This window comes from Penicillium digitatum, chromosome 1, assembly GCF_016767815.1.
Source record: "Penicillium digitatum chromosome 1, complete sequence".
Lineage (NCBI taxonomy): Eukaryota > Fungi > Ascomycota > Eurotiomycetes > Eurotiales > Aspergillaceae > Penicillium > Penicillium digitatum.
The window spans coordinates 5,079,941-5,091,010 of NC_089384.1; the positions used below are offsets into that span (position 1 = coordinate 5,079,941).

Genomic DNA, 11,070 nt, shown 5'->3' on the forward strand with positions numbered 1-11,070 from the left:
CTTCCACATTCCAAAACATCGGCACCACAACAAACAAACTGTATAAACATCACAGACCACACAAACCACACAAATGATACATACAACATCAATATCAACATCAGCACGTACAACATAGTTATACAGAGCTCACATCTCACTCCACTTTCAATTCGCGAACCAGTCTTCAGCTACGAGCCCTATCTCCTGATTGCATATTTCCACTGTGTATACCTTCAGAATACATTGTGCCTTGTGCAACAATTGGTTGGAAGATTGTCTCTATGTTCCTTGTCCAATCGATCGTTTGGCTTCCAATATAAATTGATAAATGAGCTCAAGAAATTGGCACTTAGTTGCTTCTCTGCTTCTTTTCAAACAGCTTCGCCCGGTAAATCACCTTCAAATCACAATATTCACTACTAACCCTATCAAATTTATCCCAATTATCAAGGTGAGAGGCGATGCTCAAGCCGCTGCGCTTCAACAATGCCTCACATGAAGTGACCCTTCTGGTATGTAAAACACAATCAGCACCTCTCAGCTACTTTCTCTTGCACTGAGCCTGCTCAATACAGCGACTTGTTCGCGTTTGCTGCAAGTTAACTTTCCTCAGTCTTGCGTATCACTTCAATAGGCTTGCGGCGATTCAACACACGTCTAGTCATTTGCGATGCTTCCAGGATCACACTGAGCTTCATTGAAAACAAAAACAACATACAACATAGACTGAGTTCGGTTTCGGTGCCTCCACATGTCAGTCAACACCGGGCATGGTGGGTACCCCAATCTCGGCAGAGGCTGGATTTCATGCAGAGTCAATGCAAGGATCTCCGAGGGCAAAGCTGTTTAGTCTTCAAGTTAACATGTTACACTAAGCCAAACTCGAGGTCAGTTCCCTATGTTGTATGAAAGCGGTGATCGACAGACCCTTGAGGTCCCGTACAGCGGCCCTTGCCTAAGGCTACGGCCAGTGCGCTAACATCCATCCCTCGCTTTAATTTCGAGATAATTCCAAACATTTGGCTGGTGTTACTCACATTCTGATGGAGATACAATTGACTTCGTTCGACAGGTTCGAACAGAACATGCTATATCTCCCACGTTGCAATCTTCGCTGTAGGAATCTACGAGATAACCCTACGTATCCTGGAAAGCGAACTAAGCTTCCATTTTGTATTAGCCTGCTAGATACTTGCTCTAACTAAACCGCTTGAAACCTGTCACCTAAAGTAACTCGAGACCATGTGGGCATCTACATCCCTTCTTTCGCGCAATCTCCACTGAGATGAGATTACTTGCGCGGCGTGATGGGTTGCAGCTGTTAGCGCCTTTCGTACAATCTAAGTACCACAAGAGGCAATAACCATCACGGTCAAAACATCGCCCCTGATAACCCAAATGCGAGGGGTCTCTTGATGACCGTGCAGAGCACTGCCAAAATAAACCAGAGAATTGTATTTAGTCCGGCCTTTATATCCAGCGTCTTTGCGTCCTATTTTTTACACAGGTCACTCATTCATTCCCAGTCTCTCTTCTTCTGCCTGTATACTTCTTCATCAAGTCGCTCTTTCCAACACCCCGAGATTTTACAACCGTCGCAACAATGAAGTTCACTGGATTGACCATTTCGCTCGCCCTGGCTGGTTTGGGCCACTCTGCTGCTCTTCCCGTTCTCGGAAACGTTGCGGATCCCGTTTCTGGCATCGCGAGCGCCGTTAGTGGTGTCACCGGCTCCGCTGCTGAAATTGTTACGCCCATCACCTCTACCGCTGGCGGCCTGACTGGCAACATAAAGCGAGACGATGCTGCTGCTCCAGGTGGGACTGTCGAGACTATTCCAAGCCTTGCCAATAGCGCTGTCGCCATTGTTGGTAGTGCTGTTAGTACCGGTGAAAGCTTCGTTTCTCGTGCCGGTGCAGCCACAAAACGTCAGCTCAACGACCTCGTTGGAAGCACTCTCGGAAGTGCCGTTCCCGCCATTATTCAAGACGCTAAAGCTGGCGGCCTGGCAAGTGCAACGAAGCGCGATGGAACTGCCGCACTTGGGGGGACTGTTGATGCCATTCCTGGCCTTGCCAGTAGCGGTGTCGCTATTGCTGGAAGTGCCGTTGGTGCTGGTGAGAGCCTTCTCTCTGGTGTCGCTGGTACCGCAGAGAACGCTGTTGGCCGTAATTAGTCATTTCGTCATACTTCCTGTTCCGTCATCTTCCCACATATGGGCCATCCTCCGGGATTTCTTATGATCTATCGAATTTTGTGTATAATACTTCCGAAGAATTCCTGTTACCTCTATAAACTGAACTGGTATTGAGAAACAGCCTTCCCAATTCATGGATTTTTTTTGGCTTCATATGTTCTCCAATTCTTAAAAAATACCCGTTGTGCCTTGTATTGGTTAATTTTCAGTTTTGTTCGTGTTGTGGTCAATTTAGCTCGTTTTTGAACAACTTCCCCTTGAAAATGGAAAGCGCCAGGAGATGGTGCTGACGCACTATATAGGCACCGATCTGTCTGGGTGTAATTTAGTTTTTTTGGCTTGGCTTTGAACGTCCAAAGAAAGAAGAAAAAAACTACCTAGAGCGAGTCTCCAAGGCCGAGGAATCGCACATTCAAATTCTTGTGCAGTATTGAAGTTGCATGACTTGTAGTAAATTCTCGTCCATTGCCTTGTTCATTGTCCGTTGACAAAGTTGACGTGATTACCAACCAGATCGGTACCAAATGGCATGATCTCAAGCGCCATCTGTTGCTTTTTAGTGGTCGATTTTGTGAATTTTTTTTCTTCTATTTTTGCGTGTCTAGGCACTTTTGAATGAAAAGGGATATACCTCCGGAGATTAAGTGGGACTGTCGTGAATATTGTGCTCCTCAAAATACATGCGACATATGTTTCGATCCTATTAAGGTCTACCCATCTACGTGCATAGACACGGAAACTATTCTAAATCTGACAATCTTTTGGACCAAAAAAATATATCACAAATTGAACTTCATTACCACTGCATCGACCTGGGATTTGAAGTTGACAAAACCCTGCTCAGTGTGGTATAGCCTCGTGACCCAATGAAAAGCCCTTAATAGTGGATCCCCCAAGTTTCCAGGGCTAGAAGATATCGATCACCGTCAGCAATGATTTGGAATAACCTTAGTTGTGCACTGCATTAGGTATGTACTCCGTACCCACCCAGGTAGGTATGTTGTACATTTATTAAGCACCAATCAAAGAAATAGCCAAACATAAGCCAATCATCAATCGGCTCGGACGATTTCCAATCCCGTCGGTTCTTCTGGATACCCCGTGGCCAGCCCATGGCCAATTGGTAAGAAAGTAAACCAACCGAGGTTGATTCGGAGTATCAAAAGCATACAAGAACCAGGTCATGTTCTCTTGTTCGCAAAATTTCCCACTATCACATTCTGCCAAGTCTTTCCGGTTAAATATCCGACCATCGACGTCATACTTCTCCCCGCGAGCACCTCAGAGACACTTTCCTATTTTCATTCACACACGTCAGATACCAACCATGTCGTCTGCTACATCTTTCTTCGACTTTGAGCCTGTTGATAGTATGTATAATACCGGTGTACCTATTTGTCTTCACCCGACGTCATAACCCAAGTATAGGCTCTGATCCAGTAATCGCTAACCAAACCCCGCCTCCGGACAGAAAAGGGCGCACCCTTCCCCCTCTCATCGCTGAGCGGTAAGGTCGTGCTTGTCGTGAACACGGCCTCGAAATGCGGCTTCACGCCTCAGTTTGAAGGCCTGGAGAAGCTTTACCAGAATTTGAAGACCCAGTACCCTGAAGACTTCACCGTCATCGGGTTCCCGTGCAACCAGTTCGGCAGCCAGGACCCTGGCTCGGACGATGAGATCCAGTCTTTCTGTCAGCTCAACTACGGCGTCACATTCCCCGTTCTCGGAAAACTGGATGTGAATGGCGCAAACGCTGCACCTGTGTGGACTTTCCTGAAGGAGCAGCAGCCTGGAATCATGGGATTGAAGCGCGTTAAGTGGAATTTTGAGAAGTTCCTCGTCTCCGCCAATGGCAAGGTTGTCAACCGGTGGGCTTCCCTTACCAAGCCCGAGGCTCTTCAGGACACAATTGTTCAGGAGATCGAGAAGGCGAAGAAGGAGGGCACTCTTGCCTCGCTGAAGAAGAGTGAGGCTGGTGCTGAGCAAGCTTAGCTGTCATAAGCCTGTGCTTGACGTTTTCCTATCTGAATGATTGTGGTTTTATCTTCATCTGTTTTCTTGTATCTATATCCCATTTCTTCTGTTCATGACGTAACTTCTTTTCGGTTTACGATTTCAGTCTACGATAGAAACCATACCGAGCGGTAATAATGATTCATATCCCAATGTCAAGTCTCATTGTTCCCAATTTTGCAAAAGTCGCTAGATCAGTTTCCTGGACTTGTATCCATCTCCCCCCCCCCCTAGCATGACGTCCGACCCGGTGTGTGCGAGAGTCCCAAATGCCATGATTCAAGCAGAGGAACCAGCCTTGGGAACCAGGTTCCGTAGCGACAGATCGTAGACCACATCCTCAACCTTCTTGACCTGCAGTGTCACAGAAGTTAGTTTTTTTAAAATCGTGAGATAAACGTTGCTATGATTTCAACGTACACTGTATTTGATACCGTCGCTGCGCTTGCGCAGGATATCGTTCTTCAAATTCAAGAGCTGGAATCCAGCGAACACCTCCTTAACGAAGTTTCCAATCTGCATTGGACGGGTGTAATCACCCAGGGTGACAGAGTTGACAGCCAAGCGAGCCTGGGCACACATTAGCTATGGCCAGACGGAAACGCCCATGGATTTCAGAAAACGAACCAGTTCCTCAACCATGGTAATCACTGCTAGCAGGTACTCCTCAATTGTCAAGTGGAAAGCATCCTGCTCCTTTAGGTTAAAAGGAACTAAGGAAAGAGATACAAATTAGCACTGGAAATTATTGTATGCATATAGCACCCCTGGTGCTCATCGTAGACAGGGATGTGCAAGACGTACTGTCCAGGAACTTGCCCACATCCTCAATGGTCATGAAAGATGTTGAGCTGGGTCCCTTGTGCTCTTGTAGCCCTCCCAGCCATGCGCATAGCTCAATAGAGGCGACCTAGTAGAATGGATCAGTAGAAGGCCCCGGGCATTGAATTGTAGCAAACAAACCAGGTTTTGTAGCTCACGGGTCCACAGTCCATTGTACTTGTAGAAGGGGTGTTGGTCTGCCACGGCCTTCAGGCGAGCAACCTCTTCCTTCTGGGCAAGGATTTCTTTGGTGACATCATCAAGCACGGGCTTCACTATTGTAGAAGTCAGTGAAATGGTTCATGAAGAATAGAATTTTAGTGTATGGCTGGAGGAAAAGTGTAGCAACTTGTCCGCTATACGGCGAGGAACAAAGAGAGAAGAGGAGTGATCAAGCAGTGAGCCCAAAGGTCGAGTGGATTTACACCCCGGTTCTCTCAGCAGAGCACTCGAGATAGATAATAGATACTTACACTGACCAGCGGGCGTGGAATGAGCCCGCGACAGGATAGCCTGTGTGGAACGTCCTGTATCATTCAAACTCAGTCTTGTTCGGCCTGCGACTTCAACTTAGTGCCGTCCCCGGCAGGGTAGACACCTTGGAAGTTCTGTTCGAAGTCGCGAATTGCAGAGCATACCTCTTCTGGCGAGTGTTTGAACAATCTCATGTAGCTCCTATCCAAATTTGTTAGCTACCTGTCGGTGTTCCCGGCTCAAGGGTCTTGCTCCGGTGGAGGCTTGGCGTGCGAAGAATTCACCAAGCTCAGGACGCGTTGGTATGACTTACATCCCGAACGGTGGTCTCCTCGTCAATCTTCGTCTGGAGATTTTCGAAAATACGTTGGTCAATCATGTTGTTGCTTGGTTGTGGATTTAGAATTTTGAGAGATTTGAGGGCAGATCTGGGAGGTGTTGGGTTGGGAATGCGTCACGTTAAAACTCCATGTTTGAAAAAGAGGATAGCTTGCGCAATACGCCACAATTTTTTGCTTGAATCGAAACCAATACTATGAGTTTAAAAATCGCTTTCTGAAATACGTTTTGCTTCCTGAAAATGTGATTTCCATCAGATGAAGGCCATATGAGGCGCTATCTTACAATTCTGGCCTACATCCATCACTTAGGGGACGATTGACAAAGCTTTAACCAATTCTTAGCTGCTAATTAAGAGATTTGGATTTTTTAAAAGGGGCTTATATGTGACTTGTGTTCACCCCGAATCAAAAAGTTTGCAAAGACGACTCCTCCGTAGAATTTTTTTTTAAAAAACGCCAGAACCATGACCATAATTGAAGATTTTAATGTTGCCAGATCAAGTCTAGCGATCGTCGTAAATTTCGTAAGGAAGCTATACACACAATGGCCGGCGCCAGGGTGATCACGCAGCGAGGGAGCAAACGCTTAGTATCGGTATCTGGTCGAGTAATCTGCAGGAACCAGCTGTTAGCGAACGGTATTCTAGTCCAAAATACGGATTGAAAGTACCTTTAGGGCTGACCACCAGACCACGGCCTTTCTTGGCACCCTTGTATATTGTCTCGATGATGTCGATCAACTCCTGCTTGTCTTCCAGCACCCAGTTCAACTTGTTGTTGTTTCCCGTGCCGAAATCGCACATCATATGCTTGTTGCGGTAGAAGAACATGATCGTCATCCGATCGTAAAGCTCGTACATCTGGTTGAAGTCTGGGACCTGGTCAAGGTCACATAGGTAGATGACAGCGAAGTCTGGGGTAGGCCTGTTAGCTGCTGTTAAGTTTGCTTTATGGGGATCTCGGTCACTCACTCTTCACCCTCTCGGCGATCTTGTAGAGAAGCTCATCTTGGCGGATACCTGGGAGAATGGGTTAATCTAGGACCCTGGCAACGGATGCGAGTGACACTCACAGTCAGGATCGTGGTCTCGACCGAATCGGATCACCACCAGGCGTTCTTCTTCAGACAGGATAGCCTGGTCCACATGCCAGGCTGTTTGCAAATGAGGGAGGACGATTGAACCCATCGCGAGGGCTGGTTTTGTGTCGACGGATTGGAGATGCCAAGTGGGAAAAAAAACAGAATGCTTATCGATTGGGCCTCCGCGATTGAAGCTGTTGCGTCATGTGACCGCATGACAATGGGCCGTGATTGCAAGACTCCATACAACATATGTATATTAGTCTGTGGTAGAATGTTGTTTTTACTGCTTTGTCTGTTTCACAGTGCATCATTTTAGAAAAATCACGGTAATGGTTCAATTCTCAAGTTTTGAACAACCTCATTTGGGTGTCAAGAAGTGGATCGGAAGATGCGATCTTTAATCTGCGACATAAATGACAGCTAGAAGATTGGTAATGGCGACTATTTGTCGAAGCTACTTGGTCTTTGTTCTTTGATCTTTGTTCTAAACTGGATGTACGTTAATTTTAGCATCATAGAGGGTGACCATCCCGATAGCCCCAAGCACACGGTATGACGCGATCTGTAGTAAGCATGTCCAGCTAGAACACGAAGTTCGTCTACAAGGATCATCTGTGCGAACACATGTTAGCACTACAGGAGGAAATGACTCTAGGACGTTACGGTTCCTAGTTTTGTAGCTCCCAAGTTCTTCTCCAAGCGCCCGAGCAAGCCGAACAGTTGATGAAAAAGGAGTTCGCGTCGATCGGGGGTAGTGTAAGCCCAATGACACTGTGCAACAAGGCATGCGCAAGCACAGGGGCCAAGTCGCGGGATCCAAAAATAGGAATAATCAAAGTGTTTCCTGGACGGAAACTTTCAGAGATTAAACTGAAAAGAACAGATACTACACTTGATCTAAGCCAATAGGCAAAGAGAGCTGAAAAGAAAAAAAAAGAAGAGGAAAGCTGTGGGTGGAGCGACCAATTTATACCTCGAGAGAAGTGGGTCTCTTTCGCTAGCGGGATTAAGCGAGCCAATTGAAGTTTGCTTTGTTTGGAGCGGAGTTACCTATTTGGGCAAGCCTATTTCAGCATAAGCGATGTGATGACTCATCAAAGTTTGCCCTACACTATGTCCCAAAAAAGCCTAGTGGGACACACCTCTGGCCGTGAATTTTTGATAACCAAGTCGGCTCCACCGTGAAATTTTGGAAGTTGTCTTGACCACTCTCTCGCCGGCGCAGGATATTCACCTCTTTGCGACCTTTCCCAAATCCCCCAAAAACAACTTCCCCCCAATCCATTAACAATGGCTCCCGCTGCTGTACGTTGAAGTCCAAATCGCTTTGCTGTTCCCCCCACCGGATTCTATGCGGGCTCGTCTTTGACAAGACTGCGAAACTCGGTATTGAAAAATCTATTGAGTCTCCAATGTTGTCGAAGGCGAATCTGCGAGAATATCACCGGGGCTCGACATTATGGAGCAGTAGGCTAATTTGATTCCATGTGGTATAGGCTCGTGGTCGCAAGGCCCAGAAGGTTACCCAGAAGTTCATTATCAACGCTTCGCAGCCCGCTAGCGACAAGATCTTCGATGTCTCTGCCTTTGAGAAGTTCCTCCACGACCGCATCAAGGTCGAGGGCCGTGTCGGCAACCTTGGTGAGAACGTTGTGATCTCCCAGGTTGGCGATGGCAAGATCGAGGTTGTTGCCCACATCCCCTTCTCCGGCCGCTACCTGAAGTACCTGTGAGTTTATAAACTTCCCCGGATAACTATTGATATCTTGGACCAGAGTCTTGCTGACTATAGCCTTTCCTTCAACTCAGCACCAAGAAGTACCTCAAGAAGCAGCAGCTCCGTGACTGGCTCCGTGTCGTCTCCACCTCCAAGGGTGTCTACGAGCTCCGCTTCTACAACGTCGTCAACGACGAGGCTGAGGAGGATGAGGAATAAGCGTGTCGCTCCTGACATGTCTTGTTTTTTTGTCTCGTTGATCGATCGGTTCTAGTCTGTGTGTGTCGCGCTTGGGACGTCTGTATGGATTGTCAGCGAGAGCCATGGGGGGATAAGATTGGTCTGCGAGGCCACAAATGAAACTAAAAAAGTTTATACCCTCATCATTGCCCTGATACAATGCGTAAATATACTGTAAAATGACTTTGTGAAGACTTTCATGGGTATCTCACACAATACACAAAAACAGCCAAAAAAACCGCGAGCTGGTTAAAAGATGGTACTTATCCATGATTATCTGCAGGACTTTCTTTTCTGGACAGTCGTCCATGAAGATGTGAATGTTGATACTTCGCCATCCTGACGGACTAACTTGCCACCTTCAATTCTCTGTCCCTTCTTCTGCAACTCTTTCCATTTCTCGCCCACTTTCACTCTCACAAGATCACCGGTCGCAACTGAATCCTCCTTTGAATCGTGCCCATTGTCCCCGACCTGAATGTCGCGGCCAAGGTGCCTTTGAACAAGAGCCTTGAGACTTAGACGAATGGGTAGGCCTCTGGGGTGGGGGTACAGGAGAACAGTGTCAATGACCGTGGGGTGGATTATACGGCAAGCATTGAGGTCGTTGTCAATTGCATGGCCGATAAGAGGTGTCTCAGGCTGGAGGAGCTTCAGAAGTAGCTCGCGCGCCTCCGCAGGTGACTGAACAAGCTGCAAGGGTGGGCTGGTTTTCGTTTTCTCATCTGCTGACGGTAAACTTGTCTTGGGAATTGGAGTCCCATATGGGCTGGCAGAAGCATAGTGTTGTGGTGTGACACCGGAAAAGCGTGTGTTGAGATCTAATACCTCGCCCATAGGCCGGACCAGCACATCAAGGAGATCAGAGCCTTTAGGCCAGCTGACCGCAGTGAGACGGATCAGTTCGAGGCCTAACGTCGTGTAGCCCATCTCGCAGTCAATCGAGACAGGTTCAAGGTGTCCTTTTCCTGGCTGAGATGGGGTTTTCTGGAACTGGAGGATGGATGCAAGTCGCTTAGTCTCCGAGACCTTGTACACGTGTGTCTCGGCTCTGGTGCAGCCGGTAGACGTTCCCAGTGCTTCGCTGCAGCAGGGAAAGTATGGCTGGGAGGGGCCAGTGACATGGTCTGTTTTCTTACGCTGGGGGTAAACAGGTCGACCTGGATGATAGTTACAGTAGCCACCGCTGGCCAGGGTACCATCCTCGCGACGACCTGGAAACACCTGAAATCGTTGACCGCATCTATCACACTTCTCCCAGCCCTTGGACTCACTAACGCCTCTCTTGGCGGCTTCTATGTCTGCATTTGTGGGCTGTTTTGTGACATATCCATGTTCTTCGAGGCCAGCGAGAGGTGTGACTAGCTGGGATACAACTGCGATTTCTTCTGCGGGGGTAAGGCCTGTGTTGATAGGCCTGGGGGTCACCGGCGGCTTTTGAACGGGATTTATCTTATAGTACCGCGCATTCAGATGGGACATTACCTCCTTGGCCCACTCGTCAACGCCCATCTTTGTAACTCTCACGATTCGAAGTTTGATAACATTGCCGTAAACGCTTGGACTGTCCCTCGCGAATTTCTCTTCCTCGTCGAGAGCCATCGTGATGAGTTCGTCCGGGGTTAGGACAAAACATCGATTCGAACTATTCTTGTCCTTTCGTAGCTTTTCGTTGAGAGCAGTCATAGCTGAGTGCAGCTTCTGGAGGATGGCAGTCCGACTGCCATGAGTGGCTGGTGCATGGGCAAGCATGCGAGGGTTCAAAGTTTCTTTTGGGACTTTGCGAGGAGGAAGTTGTGATGAAGACCCAGCGGCCGCGGTATTAGTGCGTTTCGCAGGCTCGTTCCCTGAATGGTTTGGTGGGCTATTGCTTGAGGTAGGCAGGGCAATTTCCTGAGGTCTTGAGGCATCTTTTGGGTTTTGATTTTGCTTGAGGGCAACTGATCTTGATGAGTGCCGTGCCATCTCGACCGATGGTTCTTTCAAGCCGTCAGATGGAATGGGAGACCCCGGCAACAGTGTGTTGTCCTTTTTGGCCCGTTTGGGAGGAGGTCCATCGTCACCCGACGTTGTAATTATCGAAGGCCGAGCCTCAGGGGGGTTCGATTTATTATCATGAGAGAAGATGCATTTCAAAAGAGTGCAATCGTTGCCTTGCGGGCATAAAATTGCCCTAAAAAGTCCGAGCGGCGTGAACATG

General features: G+C 47.9%; 6 protein-coding genes across 6 annotated transcripts; 3 read left to right on the plus strand and 3 right to left on the minus strand.

The window, feature by feature from the left end:
* Window positions 1–1,585: 1,585 nt before the first annotated feature.
* Window positions 1,586–2,158, plus strand: Pdw03_4083 (uncharacterized protein; the record flags this gene model as incomplete). The annotated part of the gene is made up of 1 exon (XM_014676028.1): window positions 1,586–2,158. One exon carries the CDS (start codon window positions 1,586–1,588, stop codon window positions 2,156–2,158), a length of 573 nt encoding a protein of 190 aa, XP_014531514.1.
* Window positions 2,159–3,506: 1,348 nt separating this feature from the next.
* Pdw03_4084 (Glutathione peroxidase) lies at window positions 3,507–4,171 on the plus strand (the record flags this gene model as incomplete). Its single annotated transcript, XM_014676027.1, has 2 exons — window positions 3,507–3,549; window positions 3,651–4,171. The coding sequence occupies 2 exons, from the start codon at window positions 3,507–3,509 to the stop codon at window positions 4,169–4,171; spliced, it is 564 nt and encodes a 187-aa protein (XP_014531513.1).
* A 300-nt stretch (window positions 4,172–4,471) lies between these two features.
* On the minus strand, window positions 4,472–5,867 carry Pdw03_4085 (Translin, C-terminal; the record flags this gene model as incomplete). Its single annotated transcript, XM_066100659.1, has 8 exons — window positions 4,472–4,546; window positions 4,613–4,762; window positions 4,820–4,905; window positions 4,997–5,102; window positions 5,156–5,289; window positions 5,488–5,541; window positions 5,653–5,689; window positions 5,802–5,867. The coding sequence occupies 8 exons, from the start codon at window positions 5,865–5,867 to the stop codon at window positions 4,472–4,474; spliced, it is 708 nt and encodes a 235-aa protein (XP_065956059.1).
* A 548-nt stretch (window positions 5,868–6,415) lies between these two features.
* Pdw03_4086 (mRNA splicing factor, thioredoxin-like U5 snRNP) lies at window positions 6,416–7,016 on the minus strand (the record flags this gene model as incomplete). Its single annotated transcript, XM_014676025.1, has 4 exons — window positions 6,416–6,441; window positions 6,500–6,742; window positions 6,801–6,848; window positions 6,902–7,016. The coding sequence occupies 4 exons, from the start codon at window positions 7,014–7,016 to the stop codon at window positions 6,416–6,418; spliced, it is 432 nt and encodes a 143-aa protein (XP_014531511.1).
* Window positions 7,017–8,203: 1,187 nt separating this feature from the next.
* Window positions 8,204–8,849, plus strand: Pdw03_4087 (60S ribosomal protein eL22; the record flags this gene model as incomplete). The annotated part of the gene is made up of 3 exons (XM_014676024.1): window positions 8,204–8,218; window positions 8,410–8,642; window positions 8,723–8,849. The coding sequence occupies 3 exons, from the start codon at window positions 8,204–8,206 to the stop codon at window positions 8,847–8,849; spliced, it is 375 nt and encodes a 124-aa protein (XP_014531510.1).
* A 294-nt stretch (window positions 8,850–9,143) lies between these two features.
* On the minus strand, window positions 9,144–11,069 carry Pdw03_4088 (RNA exonuclease 3; the record flags this gene model as incomplete). Its single annotated transcript, XM_014676023.1, has 1 exon — window positions 9,144–11,069. The coding sequence occupies one exon, from the start codon at window positions 11,067–11,069 to the stop codon at window positions 9,144–9,146; it is 1,926 nt and encodes a 641-aa protein (XP_014531509.1).
* Window position 11,070: the final 1 nt, after the last annotated feature.